We start from the raw sequence: 18,474 nt of genomic DNA, 5'->3' as shown, positions 1-18,474 counted from the left end.
GTGTGAGAGTGCGTGTGTGTGTGTGAGAGTGCGTGTGTGTGTGTGAGAGTGCGTGTGTGTGTGTGAGAGTGCGTGTGTGTGTGTGAGAGTGCGTGTGTGTGTGTGAGAGTGCGTGTGTGTGTGTGATAGTGCGTGTGTGTGTGTGAGAGTGCGTGTGTGTGTGTGTGAGAGTGCGCGTGTGTGTGTGAGAGTGCGCGTGTGTGTGTGAGAGTGCGCGTGTGTGTGTGAGAGTGCGTGTGTGTGTGTGTGAGAGTGCGTGTGTGTGTGTGAGAGTGCGTGTGTGTGTGTGAGAGTGCGTGTGTGTGTGTGGGAGTGCGTGTGTGTGTGTGGGAGTGCGTGTGTGTGTGTGAGTGGGAGTGCGTGTGTGTGTGTGTGAGAGTGCGTGTGTGTGTGTGTGAGAGTGCGTGTGTGTGTGTGAGAGTGCGTGTGAGAGTGCGTGTGCGTGTGAGAGTGCGTGTGAGAGTGCGTGTGCGTGTGAGAGTGCGTGTGCGTGTGAGAGTGCGTGTGCGTGTGAGAGTGCGTGTGCGTGTGCGTGTGAGAGTGCGTGTGCGTGTGAGAGTGCGTGTGAGAGTGCGTGAGCGTGTGTGTGTGCGTGCGTGTGTGTGCGTGCGTGTGTGTGTGTGCGTGTGTGTGTGTGCGTGTGTGTGTGTGCGTGTGTGTGTGAGCGTGTGTGTGTGAGCGTGTGTGTGTGTCTGTGTGAGCGTGTGTGTGTCCTGCTGTCAGCTTCATCGTTGAACGGTGACTAACTGAAAGGAATCAGAACAAAAACACGATGAATTTTAATCAGTGTCGTGTCATCTGTTTATTTACACTGAAATAGAATCAATTAATTCATCACCCTGAGGAACAAATAATCAGAGACTCTTTTATAAGGACGCGTGTGATTTATTTATTTGTGCATCTGAGCTAAAAGTGTACAATATAATGATATCCTACATATACAGTTTCACTCTGCAGTGATATCTGCTGATGTTTACTCTAATTATATTCTATTCTATTTCTAGAATTCACAAATTTATATGTCACAAAACCCTGAACGTTGTTACTTAGTCAAAATAACAAGATGCTAAATCATGTACTGAAATACTGAGACATCAAATCAACGAGATACCAAGTGAAAATAATAACGAGATACTGATTCAAAATAACAAGGGACCGAATCAAAACAGATACTGATGTTATAATAATAATAATAATGAGATACTGATGTCATAATAGTAATAATAATAATAATAATAATAATAATAATAATAATAATGAGGTACTGATGTTATAATAAGAATAATAATAATAAGAATAATGAGGTACTGATGTTATAATAATAATAATAATAATAATAATAATAATAATAATAATAAGATACTGATGTTATAATAATAATAATAATAATAATAATGAGATACTGATGTTATAATAATAATAATAATAATAATAATAATAATAATAATGAGGTACTGATGTTATAATAATAATAATAATAATAATAATAATAATAATAATAATAATAATGAGGTACTGATGTTATAATAATAATAATAATAATAATAATAATAATAATAATAATAATAATAATGAGATACTGATGTCATAATAATAATAATAATGAGATACTGATGTCATAATAGTAATAATAATAATAATAATAATAATAATAATAATAATAATAATAATGAGATAATGACTACTGACAAGAGAGAGTGTGAAAATAAGTGTAAATAATGATATAGTGATTCAGATGAACAAGGTATACCGTCAAAGCAATTAGACACTAAGTGAAAACGACGAGATTCTAACTGACTAAATGAGATACTGACTCAAACAATGAGATACAAAGTCAATGCAGCGAGATGTGAAAATGAGATAGTAACACAAAACAACGAGATATCAAAACAAGATTCTAAGGATACTAGATACTTTATGTAACGATTTTAGGTAAAAATGAGATACTAACTCGAAACAAGATACTAAAACAAAATAGTCTGAGGTAATATAATGACAGTATGTCAAAACATTGAAAAGAAAACAAGATAATATCTCGAAATAATTAGTTACTAAGTCAGATTAAAAACATTTTAACAACTTTCTCTCTTCAGTAAAACAGAAGCAGACTCTCAGGACTCTTCAGTCCATCCTTGGGCTCTGTCACTTGTACACAGTACATTCTGAATCTACATGCCTGAGGTTTCTGTTTGTTTGTTTGTTTGTTCCTTGCTCTCTTGCACCAGCTAGCACTCAGACAAGTTCAAGAATTTTCTGCTCAAGTTTAAGAGTGGTTTCCTTTACAAAACCTGAAATGCTAGAAGAACGTTTTTGATCTTCGGTCCATCCTGCAGACTCCTACTCACTCCCGGTTCTCTGTGTGTTAGTCTGATCCACAGTATAGCCACACGGGTCATTAAACTGGCCCACGCCAAGTCCAGCATCGCTCTAGCGCCGGCGCTGGTGGAGACGTACAGCCGCCTGCTGGTCTACATGGAGATCGAGTCGCTCGGCATCAAAGGCTTCATAAGTAAGTTCACATAACCATCAGACCGTTAAAGAAGGTGAACGTCTGCTCAGGTGACAGCTCGGTTCTCCATTTGTAGAGCTGTTCACGCTGAAATAGTACGATTAGCAGCGTAGTCTGTGCTCAACGAGCCGTGTTAATTAGAGAACTAATTCGTCTGTAATGGAAACGCCGACCCCAGCGAGCTCTCCTGAAAAGGTCGTTTCTTCTCTCCGCCCTGCTCCAGGTCAGCTCCTGCCAAACGTGTTTAAGTCCCACGCATGGGGGATTCTGCACACGCTGCTGGAGATGTTCAGTTACAGGATGCACCACATCCAGCCTCACTACCGCGTTCAGCTGCTCTCACACCTCCACTCGCTCGCCGCTGTCCCACAGACCAACCAGAACCAGCTGCACCTCTGGTAGGAACCTGTACAGACTCTCTGTGTGGAGGAACAAAGAGATGGGTGGATGGACATAGATATGGGTCAGAGTGTCTTTGGGTGTAGATGATTGGTGTGTTGGTTAACGGATGGATTCATGGGTGGATAACGAGTTAACGTTAGAATGACGGATAGATGAATAAATTATGGACAAATCATTACATCCAGAACGATAACACTGATTACAAATTAAAAAATGGTTTTATTTCAGTTTTATTTCCATTTTTATGGTGCTGTACAGAGTCGTGACTGGATCAAAGACATGAAAAAGTGTGTGTGTGTGTGTGTGTGTGTTAGTGTGGAAAGTACAGCTCTGAGGTTAATCACAGCGTTGGGGAGCTCCGAGGTGCAGCCACAGTTCACACGGTTCCTCAGCGACCCTAAGACTGTACTATCGGCCGAGTCAGAGGAGCTGAACCGAGCGCTCATCCTCACCCTCGCCCGGGCCACACACATCACCGGTACACACACACACACACACACACACACACACACACACACACACACAGTACAGATAACTCTGTTTTAATACCTGGGTCTTTTCTGCTCTCTTCAGATTTTTTCACGGGTTCTGACTCCATCCAGGGAACGTGGTGTAAAGACATTCTACAGACCATCATGAACTTCACACCTCACAACTGGGCCTCACACACACTGAGCTGCTTCCCCGCCCCTCTGCAGGTCAGCCACAGACAGACAAACGTTTAATAACGGCTCGGACCTTTCATTCCCTCGTGTGTTTTTATTTTTTTTAAGAATCCAGTCATCACAGCCTTCTAACACATCCGTACGCTGTACATTAGTCACCTCAGATCATGAAAAACCTGCTGGGTTCTCATCGTTTTGTTGTTTTTCTGTATCAGTCCATCTGTTTTGCGTGTCAGACAAAGCAGCTCTCTGTGGGGAGACACGACACATTCCCTCGTTTCTCAGGATTAACGCCACACGCTTTTGGAAGCGAAGGTTTTTGTGAACAGAACATAATGTCTTATAACCATTTTACCACAAACCTTATGAAAAGATTTACCTCAACAGTGCAGAGTGCGCCTTCGTGGAAACCTTAATAAAAAGAAAAGATGAATGCAGACCTTTCACCGTAAAGATCTCTGATCTCGGTCTCTTCTCCGCACAGGCGTTCTTCAAGCAGAACAACGTTCCTCAGGAGAGCCGCTTCAACCTGAAGAAGAACGTAGAGGAGGAGTACCGCAAGTGGAAGTCCATGACCAATGAGAACGACATCATCACTCACTTCTCCATGCAGGGATCTCCGCCACTCTTCCTCTGCCTGCTCTGGAAGATGCTTCTAGAAACCGATCACATCAACCAGATCGGCTTCAGGTGAGACTATGCAGACAGAGTCGGTGATCGTGATGACGATGAGTAAAAATGAGCAAATCTACACACTTGGGATTGTTTCTATAGTAACAGAGTCCAGTCGTCGTTACGTTAAAGAGATGTTTAGTAACATTTAAGTAAGGAGTCTTCAGTGTCAGGGGTGAAGCTGTAAGTTTATTTCTTACTCATCTGTCATGAAGCTGACAGGATTTCTTTGTTATTATTATTATTATTTTGTTTGTTTGTTTGTTTGTCATATTGGTTTGAGAACAGGAACTCATTTCACATATGAGGAATGAAACACTTCAGGACACGATTTAATAACGTCAACCTCTCGATGAAAGCAGTAACTTGTCTTTATCTTGTAGTTAATGGCGACGCCAAAGGCGTTGTTATTTATCAAGGACACTTGCGCTGACTCACAGGATCTTGAACCGCTCTCTTGTACGTGCCGCAGCTGCAGATCATCTCACAAAGTCGTGTTGTGTCGGAGCGAGCGAGTGAGTCTCGAGTCCGCTCGTGACTCGGATCACGATGTCTCAGTGACAACAAAGCTAGTGTTGAGCGAGCGCACACCGCCTGACTGATCGTGGCTGATGAAGGTGGTTACAGGAATGGAAATGTCCCGAGACGGCCAGCTAATCTACAGATAGCGAGGAGGGGACAATAGAGATAAATGAGGTCTGGTTTAGGTTAAAAAAAGTCCCACTTTGCCCTCAAGATGTGTTCAATGTTTAATGGTTTTTATTTGTTAAGGCTAATGTAGGGATGTTTAAAGCTACCAGTTTAGCGTCATGATCAGACGAATTTTAGCCAAATGTTCATGCCAAGACTTTTCATACTTTAATCCACAACCAGGACCAATTCTGGGGTCGTTTATGGGCAAGGATCATAATTTGCATAGGTTTGCTTTTATATTAAAGAACCGGGTCCTGAGCTGTTAACTGATACTGAACACAAGTCTGTAAAATGATCGAGACTCCCAGTGTAAGTGACAAGGTCAGCAAATCAAATTAAACATAATGCGGTTCTGATACTTTCCAGACGCTCAGCAGTCGGTTCTCTGGACTAAAAGCTCTCGCACATTACCAAATGTGCCATGATCACATGGAGCCAGAGGTCTAAACGCTTTTGTGCAAACACAAGCGTCATAAACGACCACAATCTTAGCTACCATATTGATCGACCTAATAAATCATTACAAAACTCTTCTCTCTCTGAACCGATTCTTGAACTCTGTTCTCCCATGGGGCTTGATGAGATGTGTAGAATTAATTTATTAATTTATTATTCATGACTGAAGCTTGTAGTAAAGCGCACCTCTGACTTCATTTCCTGCATGACCGACTAAACCTTCTCTGTTCTGTACATTTACATGCGAGTGTCTTCTTTTCTGTCATCTTTTTTTTATAAATATTTTGCTCATTTAAAGGTGCGGTGCACGATGTTTGAAAGCCAGTGTTGACATTTGAAATCACCAAAACAAACACGCCCCTAACCCAAATGGGTGTCGCCCCTGTTTTGATAGCTCCGCCCCACACATACATACATACGTAACCCAGGCAACTATAATGGCGGGACCTGCCAGGGCGGCTGACCGAGGGGAGATTTTTATCAGTAAATGAACACAATGAGTAATACTATGGTAATACAAATGTGTTTGTGTAGAACTGTGTGTTGTAGCGTGAAAGTTTTAGCTCCGTTTCACGCGGAAGACGACGTTCGACACCTAGAACCCGAGGCAGAGGTAACGGCAGGTATCCGCCATGTCAGTGTTTCAATCGCTTTATGCTAATGTCACACATGACCACTGAACGCTCTCTCCGCCGCATATTGACAAGACACGCCCCTTTCTGCTCATTGGCTACACGTTTGTTTTGTTAGTCGGCCCGACTCAGTTTTGAAACATCGTGTACCGCACCTTTAAAAGTCACTCCGATCCTGTTTACTTCTATGCAAAGATGTTTATATGTTTATGCAAACAATAGGAGAACCTCCCAGAACCCTGCATGCCCCCCCCACCCCCACTTTAAAGGTTAATTTGCATACTAAAACTGATAGGCTGGTATGTTTAATTCACGTAATAACACTTTTTTTCTGTGCAATAATTGTAATATTATTGTAAAATTGTAATATTGTAAGGCATTTTATTTATTACAAAGCGTCTTGGTTCCTGCAGGGTTCTGGAGAGAATCGGGGCTCGCGCTCTCGTTGCGCACGTCCGAACGTTCGCCGATTTCCTGGTGTACGAGTTTTCCACATCTGCGGGCGGTCAGCAGCTGAACAAGTGCATTGAGATTCTGAATGACATGGTGTGGAAGTACAACATCGTCACTTTGGATCGTCTCATCCTCTGCCTGGTTAGTCGTGTCTTACTGAATTTTTTTGAGGAAAACTTTCCCAAAGAAAGTGGCATGTAATTTAAATGTTGAAACAATAAAGATCTGGTACCAAGTTTGGTAAAAAATATCTCCATCTAGTCTGTTATGAAGCACATCACAACTGTCTAGACAACTGAATAAAAGCATGGAATTAAATTATAGGCTGTAAATTCGCCCTTAAAATCATAATATGTATAAATATTGAAGCGCTCTGCTCTAACCTGCTTTCCTGTGAATCATCTTTATGGCAGAAGTTTTTGTCTGATAATCAATACTTCTTCCACATTTCTAATAACACGCTATTTATTAGCTGTTAGCAGATCAATAATGTCGGGAATTATCTGTAAGACCTCTTCTGCTCTCAGCATGAGGCTCAACAGGGTAAAGGTTTTATTGATGAAGGTGGAATTTATTGTAGTTTTTCAAGCTAAATGTGATGTTGATGTTTTTGCCGTCCTCTGATACTATTGTTCTGCTTAAGCCTGAGGTCTTTCAGTGTTTTTTTTTTTAATTCACCATCACTGATTGCGTTTGCGTAGGCAATGAGAAGTCATGAAGGCAACGAGGCTCAAGTGTGCTACTTCATCATCCAGCTCCTCCTTCTTAAACCCAATGACTTTCGCAACCGTGTCAGTGACTTTGTCAAAGAGAACGCGCCAGAACACTGGCTACAGAGCGACTGGCACACCAAGCACATGTCCTACCACAAGGTAACCTTACCTAACTCATAATTAGCATGATCCTTCACAGTCTAACCTTTTCAACAGGTATCTTACCTTTTATACAAAACACTTCATACCACAGGTGTATGATCATACACCACACACCATATACAACTGCTACCTCAAGGTGACCTTACACAACACACTAAATACGAATACTTCCACAAGGTGACAACCAAACACAATTAATACGAGACCAACCACATGGTGACCTTATCTAACATACTACATACAAGATCTACCACAAGGTGACCTTATCTAACATACTACATACAAGATCTACCACAAGGTGACCTTATCTAACATACTACATACAAGATCTACCACAAGGTGACCTTACCCAACACAATCAATACAAGATCTACCACAAGGTGACCTTATCTAACATACTACATACAAGATCTACCACAAGGTGACCTTACCCAACACAATCAATACAAGATCTACCACAAGGTGACCTTACCCAACACACATACGAATACTTCCACAAGGTGACAACCCAACACAATCAATACAAGATCTACCACAAAGTGACCTTATCTAACATACTACATACAAGATCTACCACAAGGTGACCTTACCTAACATACTACATACGAGATCTGCCATAAGGTGACCTTACCAAACAAAATCAATATGAGATCTACCACAAGGTGACCTTACCCAACACAATCAATATGAGATCTACCACAAGGTGACCTTACCTAACATACTACATACGAGATCTGCCATAAGGTGACCTTACCTAACATACTACATACAAGATCTACCACAAGGTGACCTTACCTAACATACTACATACAAGATCTACCACAAGGTGACCTTACCCAACACAATCAATACAAGATCTACCACAAAGTGACCTTATCTAACATACTACATACAAGATCTACCACAAGGTGACCTTACCTAACATACTACATACAAGATCTACCACAAGGTGACCTTACCTAACATACTACATACAAGATCTACCACAAGGTGACCTTACCTAACATACTACATACAAGATCTACCACAAGGTGACCTTACCCAACACAATCAATACAAGATCTACCACAAGGTGGCCTAACCTAATACACCCAATAATAATACTACCAGAGTATGACCTTAATCAATATATCAAAAGTTTCTTTTACCACCAGGTAACCTTATTGGCAACCTGACAGTTATTGTATTATAAAGTATAAAAACGTAACCCACCACAAGACAAAGTAACTTTACTTAACACACCAAAAACTGCATTGTACCAGATGTTGAACTTGTCTACCAAAATATTATTTTACTTACCAAGTAATCATACAGTTTCAGTATAGTAAGCATTATTCATTTTATCTGACACAAGCACAACTAGCTTGTATTCATTATCAGCCATGTCAGCATTTTTTTGGCCTTTTAACAGCTCAAGTGACCGTCATTGCAAAAAAAAAATGACAGTGCTAGTGGATGTTTGCAGTTGATGAATGTATTAATAATTCATTTAGACTCGCTGCATTCATCTTCTCAATTGAATCAATGACATTTCTGAACAAAAAGCGCTTCAGCTATATTTTTATCCAGACTGCATCCCAGCGTAGAGACCAGCAAATTATTTCCTCCTCCTCTTTCTGTCTCTCTCTTTATCCTTAATGGGATTTTACAGGCTGCACATGCTGCCCTGCCTTTTAAGCTGATTTCTTAAACTTGCAGTGTTTGCCCTCTCCTGCTTTCTTGTGTAACTGTGGTAAATGTTAAAGAGAGAGAGTTCAATCACAATACCTCCCCATGACCCTGTACCCTGTGCTCTATGATAGTACTGGTTCTGTTTATTTACTTATATAGCTCTGAAACACATCCCTTCACTGGCGGAATGACGGGTTTGCAGTATTGCTATTTTTGGAGTTTTAAAAGAAATTTTGCAGCAGTGAAGAGAGATGATCTTAGCATCTTTCCAGAGTAATTTATTCTCAGTTCTGGAATCAGTGCTTGGATCTATGAGCTCTAATAAAAGGTTATCTTTTTCCCAAACATGCAGAAGTACCCAGAGAAACTGTACTTTGAAGGGCTGGCAGAGCAGGTGAACCCACCCATGCAGCTCCAGCCACAGTACCTGCCTATCTACTTCGGGAACGTGTGTTTACGCTTCCTGCCCGTCTTCGACATCGTCATCCACCGCTTCCTGGAGCTGCTGCCAGTCTCCAAGTCCTTGGAAACACTTTTGGACCACTTGGGGGGATTGTACAAGTTCCATGGTGAGAGGAAGTAAAAACTTGTCCATGTTGAACAGCTGTGGATTGTTTTGGCAGAATGCTTTATATACCGGTGTAGATACAATACAAAATGATGAAACACTGTGGACGTCACTGTAGGTCAAGACAAGGCAATTCTGCTTTCTGTTGTTTATATTGTACGCATCTTTTCTTGGCTTATTTTTTATTATTATCTCTTTTCTTTAAACCTCCTGCTTTCAGTCAGTTATCTGTTAACTAATTGCCGTGATTGCTGCTTTGACATCTCTCAGATCGGCCAGTGACGTACCTCTACAACACCTTGCACTACTACGAGAGGCACCTCCGTGACCGCACCAATCTTAAACGCAAGCTTGTCCATGCCATCATGAGCTCTCTGAAGGATAACCGCACACCCGGGTGGTGCCTCAGCGAGACCTACCTCAAGTTCGGTATGACCCCCCGCGAGGACAACATCTGGGTCCCCGACGACACCTACTACTGCAAACTCATCGGACGTCTCGTAGATAATATCCTTCCCTCTGTTTTGTAAACATTCCCAAAGAATCTTTATTTAACCTTCGTGTTTCAGTCAGTACTTAGCAGTGGATGTCCTTCTAATCAGGTCCTATCCAGTTAAGGGCTATTTTAGACAGACCAAGGCTAAATAGAGAGATGGATAGAGGGGACAGACAGACCAAGAGAGAGAGAGAGAGGAAAGAAAATGCAAAAAGCAAAGCTAGACAGAATGCTGGATGAACTGGGAGAACAAAAAGACAGATAAGTCCAGACAGATAGACAGAGAACAAACAGATTTTTAAGAAAAATGGCTCTTTAATGGGATGGTGTATACTGCATTTGGGTTAGGGTTAGGGTTATGTTTAGGGATGGTGTATACTGCATCTGGGTTAGGGTTAGGGTTATGTTTAGGGGTGGTGTATACTGCATCTGGGTTAGGGTTAGGGTTATGTTTAGGGATGGTGTATACTGCATCTGGGTTAGGGTTAGGGTTATGTTTAGGGATGGTGTATACTGCATCTGGGTTAGGGTTAGGGTTATGTTTAGGGGTGGTGTATACTGCATCTGTTTTTTCCTTAACACACCTCACCAATGGCAGGAAAATCTCCAGGCCCTTTCCCAAACTGTGACTGGCGGTTCAACGAATTCCCAAACCCAGCAGCACACGCGCTTCACGTCACCTGTGTGGAGCTGATGGCCCTCGCCGTACCGGGAAAGGATGTGGGAAATGCACTGCTGAACGTAGTGCTCAAGAGGTCAGAGTTCATTCCTGAAGCACACAGATATTATAGAGCAGTGACTAAATCCACCTTATAAATATGTTGAGCTGTATTTGTGTAAGGGTGTAGAATATATATATTGAATAGAATATGTATTGTCTGTATGTGTATAATATATATATATCTCTTACAGTCAGCCTCTTGTCCCCCGGGAGAACGTGACCGCTTGGATGAACGCGATTGGCCTGATCATCACCGCTCTACCTGTACGTCCAGCTCTATCCTTTATCTCTAACTCAGAGTTCACGCCTTCTCACTTTCCTGCCCTCCTCCTGTCCTTGATCTCTCTCACACACACACACACACACACACACACACACACACACACACACACTGTCAAGAACCATTACAGAGAACCATATCAGAATATTTGGCAATGTTTTTGATAAGTTTAGGCTGTGACGTTACGTCATATCAGGGCTCCCAGTTAGTTCCTGTTAAATCCAGTCTTGTTTGTCATCTCGAGTATCACAATTATGTCCAGATTATATTCAGCCAAGACGCGTTACACAACCATAACACAGATCCACTTATTCTTCAGGAGGTTCAGTGTTCAAGAGTCATAACAAAAACCACTTCACAGGAATATTAATCATGTCATGTGCTCTTGATTGGCTTGTGCGTCTGGCAGCTGCGCTCGGAAAGCTGGGGAAAATAACAGCCAATTCCTCTTCTGTCCTGATCCGTAAGGGCGAGCGCTCGGTCTCGGCCGTATCGTTGCCGCCAGAGAAAGAATGTACAAACAGACTATCTGTCTCTGTGCTTTATTTCCTTCACTGTGTTAAAGTATAGCTGGACTTGTACTGTACTCAACTCTGAGGTAAAAGTGTAGCGTCACTCACTCTCTCACTCACTCACTCCGAACTACCTCGGGTCACGGGGAGCCTGTATCTATCTCAGGTGTCATCGGGCATCAAGGCAGGATACACCCTGGACGGAGTGCCAACCCATCACAGGGCACACACACACACACTCTCATTCACTCACACAATCACACACTAAGCCACGTTCCCCCCCTAGTTTAGCGTCACCTCTGAGGTAATTTTAGGAGTTGTAACTGATAACCTGCCTCTCGTTATATGACTTAGGAGCCGTACTGGATCGTTCTACACGACCGCATCGTTAGCGTGATTAGCAGCCCAGTGCTAACCTCAGACACAGATTGGGTTGGTTATCCGTTCCAGCTGCTGGATTTCACGGCCTGCCACCAGTCGTACTCTGAGATGTACTGCAGCTACGTGCTAGCGTTAGCACACGCCGTGTGGCACCACTCCAGCATCGGACAGCTTTCTCTCATTCCCAAGTAAGTTCCAAAAGAGCTCTCTGGAAAAGAGATAAGAAATGATAACAAGCACTAAACCGATCTCTAGTAGATTTACAGTCGTCTTTTATGTATGTTATACAAGCCAATGCTGGAGCTGTGTTTTAATTCAGTGTTTGTGTTTCAAATGCAGTGACATTAAAGCAGATAATAACCGTAGTAATAAATTAGCAGTAACTGTTGACAGTGTTTGTGTTTGAGCTATTCTGTGTTGTTTCCTCTGACCTTTTTACTGGCTTGTGCTTTGCTTTGTTTAGACGTGTGTGTGTGTGTGTGTGTGTGTGTGTGTGTTGTACTTTGTGTCACACTGCTTGCTCTCTTAGGGTAAAAGCTGCTGCTTTTATGGGAGTGTTTTTCCATTTTGCTTTACGATTCATCTCACAGTTCTGTCCAAACTGCTGACCTCCACTGTCATCAGTGGGGAGTGTGTGTGTATGTGTGTGTGTGTATGTGTGTGTGTGTATGTGTGTGTGTGTGTGTGTGTGTGTGTGTGTATGTGTGTGTGTGTATGTGTATGTATGTGTGTGTGTGTGTGTGTATGTGTGTGTGTGTGTGTGTGTGTGTGTGTGTGTGCTGTGTGTATGAGAGAGAGAGAGAGCGGGAGAAAGAGACATACAAAGGTCATCACGCATAGCAGACACACTCCAATGGCTTTGTTAAACACACACACACACACACACACACACACACACACACACACAAACATAGAGTCCTTGAAGAGTTTTACAAAGTTTATATCTTTTCGTTTAACCTTCAGACCAAAGCTTTCTCTCACTTTCGCTCTCCGTCTCACACAACGCCTCTTGCGATATATTAATCACCGCTGGAGCACCTGTGATGTGCCACGACTTATTATGGGGTGGTGGGACATAAGCCAATATGAAATGAAAAGCAAAAGTGCGCATTTGCATATCCCAGCCTCATTTGCATATTGCATATCAGCATCGCAAAGGTCTGAATCGCAGTAAAGATTAGCGATATATTGTGCAGCTGTCCTGTTTATCCTACAGTTTTTGCTGCGTTAGCTGGATAAGATCTAGGAGATATATTATATGTAAATATATTTACGATACATATATTCCTGGCACCAAAAAAAATCAAACCAAAAAATTTGCAGTTTTGCAGAATCCTTTTCCACAGACATTAAATGATTTAGTGCTTTATCTAATGCTTGTATTTTGTATTATATTGGGGGCCATGCTTAAAAATATTCTTGTTTGCCGTAACCCGACCGATTCTGTCAATTTAGGACCGACTCAATTTTTTTTTTTTTGCTTTAAATCCGACCGACTTGCCGGTTGTAAATTTGTGTTAAGACCGACCTTTTTTTTTTTTTACTCTTCAAACAACTAATACAAAAGCAATAAAATAATAATGATATTTTAGTAAGTATTGTAAATCTATAAAGTGCCCAGGCTACGTGACGTCATCTATGTTTACACTATTGGTTACCGGATATCACACTACGGCCTGTGCGTTCGCGTCGTCTCATCCTCTCATTCACTGTCAGAGTCGACGTGTTCGCGCTCGGTAACGATGGCTGCGGCTGCAGTAAACAAAATGTTTGCGGTCCCCGTTCAACTTCATACGGGTTCGGGTGCCATAATACATCTAAAAAATTCATTAAAACAGCTTGACACCGCTTTAACTTCTGGAAAAACTGAAGGCACGGGTTGAAGACCCAGTCAGTGACGTCACAATATGCTAATTTGTTTAAAGTCATACCTACGTAATCACCGTCAACAAAATTGTACTTTTTTTTTTTCACTGTTACTGCAAACCAAAATATTTTTAAGGATGGCCTGGTTGTGGCGGAGGGAGGGGGAGGGGTGTGTGTGCAGGGTTGCACCGTATGATGGTGAATCTCTGTGCGTCTGCCGATGCAGGTTTCTCTCGGAGGTCCTGAAGCCGCTGGTGAAAACAGAATTCCAGCTGCTCTATATCTATCACCTGGTTGGTCCATTCCTACAGCGCTTCCAGCAGGAGAGGACACGCTGCATGCTCGAGGTTCGCATCCCTTCACTCTGTAAACCTGTTCCACTTACACGCTTTCTTGGTTTTCCCGTTAACGTCGATCGAGTTCGTGTCCGTAGCTTGTTTCTCTTACGGCGGCTTCCCAGCTTTCAGCTGTGTAAGCAAGCGTGAGCTACAGGGTCAGAATTCAGGCTACATCTTTCATTTCCTAGACTCTACACATTAAAGAATATTCATTAATATTAAACAGGAATTTGTTTTCCTCATTATAACCTTCACCCCCCCCCCATACACACGTGTTTTTTTTAATGTTTTGCGGTTTCTCCTCACAACCGTCATGAGCACACGTTTCTATTTATATACACAGCTTCTGCTCCAGTTCCCCAGACTTCAGCTGTGACACATTACTATACACACCATACACACCTGCCCCGGCTACACACTCGAGCTCGTGCACGTACACTCCGATCAGCGTCTCTTATATAACCTCACGCGTATCTCTGTACGTCCGCAGATTGGGGTAGCGTTCTATGAGATGCTGCAGGCTGTGGATCACCACAGCAAACACCTGGCCTATATGGACCCCATCTGTGACTTCCTGTACCACATCAAGTACATGTTCACAGGAGACAGTGTCAAAGACCAGGTATACACACAGATGTCCAATGTCAGTACCATCTCTCCATCTGTTCCACAGTGACCTTCATCATCCCTCTATCTGTTGCCAAGTAACCTTCATCATCCCTCTATCTGTTCCACAGTGACCTTCATCATCCCTCTATCTGTTCCCCACTGACCATCATCCCTCTATCTGTTGCCAAGTACCCTTCGTCCATCTCTCCATCTGTTCCACAGTGACCTTCATCATCCCTCTATCTGTTGCCAAGTACCCTTCGTCCATCTCTCCATCTGTTCCTCAGTGACCTTCATCATCCCTCTATCTGTTCCCCAGTGACCTTCATCATCCCTCTATCTGTTCCCCAGTAACCTTCATCATCCCTCTATCTGTTCCACAGTGACCTTCATCATCCCTCTATCTGTTCCCCACTGACCATCATCCCTCTATCTGTTACCAAGTACCCTTCGTCCATCTCTCCATCTGTTATCCAGTGACCTTCACCATCCCTCTATCTGTTCCCCAGTGACCTCCATCATCCCTCTATCTGTTCCCCAGTAACCTTCAACCATCCCTCTATCTGTTCCCCACTGACCATCATCCCTCTGTCTGTTCCCCAGTAACCTTCATCATCCCTCTATCTGTTGCCAAGTACCCTTCGTCCATCTCTCCATCTGTTCCCCAGTAACCTTCAACCATCCCTCTATCTGTTCCCCACTGATCTTCATCATCCCTCTATCTGTTCCCCAGTGACCTTCACCATCCCTCAATCTGTTCCACAGTAACCTTCATCATCCCTCTATCTGTTCCCCAGTGACCTCCATCATCCCTCTATCTGTTACCCTTCCTCTATCTATTCACCAATACCCTTATACCATTCTTCTGTTTCTTCTTCAGTAACATTTTACAGTCTTTCCTACCAATCCTTAGTTTCTTCCACATTTTTGTTCTGTATGTACTAAAACACATCCCCAGTGATCCCATCAGTTTTGACCATTGCTTCTAAACCTCATCAGATTTACATGCCACAGTCTAATAAGCCCAAGTTCTTCTCAAAACCCTCTTGTGAGGACTTCAAATGTCTAATGCTTTTAAAACTCTCACCTTTTCCTCAGGTGGAGAAGATCATCTGTACGTTGAGGCCAGCCATGAAGCTCCGCCTCCGTTTCATCACCCACATCAGCAAGATGGAGCCCGCCACAGCCGTCGTCACGGCGACATCCGCCTCTCAGCCCGTCACGGTGTCTTCTCCCACCCCTCAAACTGGAACCGGACCTTCTAGTATCCCTCTCTCTGTTTCCCAGTGATCCTCCATGCTGTAACGTTCTCCTGTAACCTTCTGCCATCGATTTAATATCCACCACAATGACCTTTTCCATCTCTGTTCAGTTCCGCTAACATCTCCAAGCTCACATGTTCACTCAGCCTTGTCCTAGTCAGAGGGTAAATAAACGGTCGATCCGAGAAAGGACTCGGCCGACTTCACGAGAACGATTCACTCTGTTTAGAAGCCAGATTGAATCCAAGCTCCTGGCAGAATACAAGTTTCTAATTCGCAAGCAAAACGGACACTTTCTCTTACTGAAGCTTGGCAAGAACTCGTACGATCCTTGTGGAATTCATGGAATCTTCGCCAGATTGTTTAGCGGTGTTTGATAATCTGTTCACTCTCTAGCTGTGAAGATGAGTTCATCAAAAGTCTAAAACGGTTGCTAATAACGATGATATCAGTCAGAACACATCATTTAGCTTAACGCTAACACGTCTGCTAACGTCTGGGTGAACTGTTCATCTTTAATTACGAATATATTAGAACGTAAACCTGAATAACGTTCTGTTAGCCATCTACGGACATTTCTAACGTTTCTTTTTGTTTGTGTACGTTTTTTGGTCATTTTTTTTTTTTTTTTTTAAATATAAAGCATTTTTGACATTTCTAAGCAGCTTGACTCATTTTCAGTCTTTCTTCTCGTATCTAAGAACACAATGTTTACCAGGAATAATGGAGCGCTCCAGAGTACATGCTGGTTCCACTTACAGGTAAATGGATGGGAACAGTGGATGCACATTGAGTCACTTACTGAATCACAACCAAATGATTCAGTGCCTAAGATTTTGGGGAGGCTTTTAATTCGCAGACAGCTGCAGGTTCAGCCGTGTGTGATTATGTGTATTGTATGACATGAAGTTATGGATGTAATTAATGAGGATATGAAGCTAGTGGGTGCAAATGTTGAGGATGCAGAAGATAGGGAGAGGTGGAGAGAGATGATTCGCTGTGGCGACCCCTGAAGGGAAAAGCGGGAGGGAGAAGAAGAAGAAGAAGATTGTATGACATGAGCTTCTGTCTACATACACTACACTAGCTATCCTTTACATTTACAATTCTATTCACTATACACTTTCTATTTTTCACCCTGTTGAGGAATTGAAAGGGTTTTGTTGGTTCATCTACACGGGGGTGGGGGGTATCGGCCTCAGCTGCCAGATCAATGCTGGTTTTGAATTTGACCTGTTTTCCAGTTCGATCCACATTCACTCACTCATTCATCTTCTACCTCTTATCCGAACTACCTCGGGTCACGGGGAGCCTGTGCCTATCTCAGGCGTCATCGGGCATCAAGGCAGGATACACCCTGGATCCAGTGCCAACCCATCACAGGGCACACACACACACACTCTCATTCACTCACACACACACACACACTACGGACAATTTTCCAGAGATGCCAATCAACCTACCATGCATTTCTTTGGACCGGGGGAGGAAACCGGAGTACCCGGAGGAAACCCCCGAGGAACGGGGAGAACATGCAAACTCCCATGCAAACATGCAAATTTCCATCCTTTGGGGAATCCAAAAATCTCACTCCAACTCCCTCTAGTCAAATCCAACGAGACTCTCCTGGTATAAACACCAACCCTAGATTCAACCATCCTCAAGGAATTTGTTGGTAATTTCAAGCAAAGCACAGTTCCAGAGCACCAGGACTGCAGCAATATGGCTGCTTACAGTAGTGTTTTTTTTTTCCCCAGAACATATGAGGAGAGAGGAACCTCAGCAGGAACCGTTTCTGTGCTGCCTCGGTGGTTTGTAAATGCGTCCTCTCTGTGTATGACAGCCTTTGCTTTTATACCTCAACATTACATCAGCTCTCATAAAGCCTTTAAACGTCTTGTGAAAGTGAAAAGAACCCAGCAGAGTGTTTACACATGTCAGGTTGGTGCACATGTTCAGTGAAAGAACACACACACACACACACACACACACACACACACACACACAGATCAGCCCTTTGGTTAAAACCCCAAGCCCTGTCTCTCATATCCACTCTATAAAATGTTCATGTTAAATGAGCAAATCAAAGGCAAAAGGCTTGAGCAGTGAAGGTGTGTTGTGAAGATTCTCTCTGGAGTCTGGAGGTGACCGCTGTGAGAGAGCCGCAGGCTGCCAATCCTCTGATGGCCTTCACTTTACTGTGCAGTTCCCAGTAAAAGCCACACTGACATTTCTCTCTGACCCGAGAGCCTGAACGAGGGATGATTAACTCACAACCTCATCGTCTCAGGCTCGACCGTGTTCCCGAGCACGCTCGAGTACGACCTGCAGTCTGACAGGTTTGCCTCGAGGAACATGCAGATAAAGGCAGGAGTGCACTACTGAGTCATCAGAAGTCAGTCAAGGCTTTTTT

General features: G+C 43.0%; 1 protein-coding gene across 2 annotated transcripts in view; it reads left to right on the top strand.

Moving 5' to 3' along the window:
• med23 (mediator complex subunit 23) overlaps positions 1 to 16,665 on the top strand; it is a 77,905-nt gene extending 61,240 nt beyond the window's left edge. For both annotated transcript variants that reach the window (XM_060882755.1, XM_060882756.1), the window contains 15 exons: positions 2,367 to 2,509; positions 2,733 to 2,907; positions 3,226 to 3,389; positions 3,485 to 3,609; positions 4,061 to 4,266; positions 6,443 to 6,623; positions 7,184 to 7,354; positions 9,381 to 9,597; positions 9,867 to 10,103; positions 10,682 to 10,847; positions 11,005 to 11,077; positions 11,960 to 12,174; positions 14,079 to 14,199; positions 14,681 to 14,812; positions 15,898 to 16,665. In XM_060882755.1, coding sequence (XP_060738738.1) covers positions 2,367 to 2,509; positions 2,733 to 2,907; positions 3,226 to 3,389; positions 3,485 to 3,609; positions 4,061 to 4,266; positions 6,443 to 6,623; positions 7,184 to 7,354; positions 9,381 to 9,597; positions 9,867 to 10,103; positions 10,682 to 10,847; positions 11,005 to 11,077; positions 11,960 to 12,174; positions 14,079 to 14,199; positions 14,681 to 14,812; positions 15,898 to 16,089 — 2,518 coding nt within the window. In that variant the 3' untranslated portion in view covers positions 16,090 to 16,665. The remainder of the gene's footprint in view (positions 1 to 2,366; positions 2,510 to 2,732; positions 2,908 to 3,225; positions 3,390 to 3,484; positions 3,610 to 4,060; positions 4,267 to 6,442; positions 6,624 to 7,183; positions 7,355 to 9,380; positions 9,598 to 9,866; positions 10,104 to 10,681; positions 10,848 to 11,004; positions 11,078 to 11,959; positions 12,175 to 14,078; positions 14,200 to 14,680; positions 14,813 to 15,897) is intronic.
• The last annotated feature ends 1,809 nt before the right edge of the window (positions 16,666 to 18,474 follow it).

Source organism: Tachysurus vachellii, chromosome 12 (assembly GCF_030014155.1).
Source record: "Tachysurus vachellii isolate PV-2020 chromosome 12, HZAU_Pvac_v1, whole genome shotgun sequence".
NCBI lineage: Eukaryota > Metazoa > Chordata > Actinopteri > Siluriformes > Bagridae > Tachysurus > Tachysurus vachellii.
Note: the sequence above shows the minus strand (reverse complement) of the source record. Positions and strands in the feature narration are given on the sequence as shown.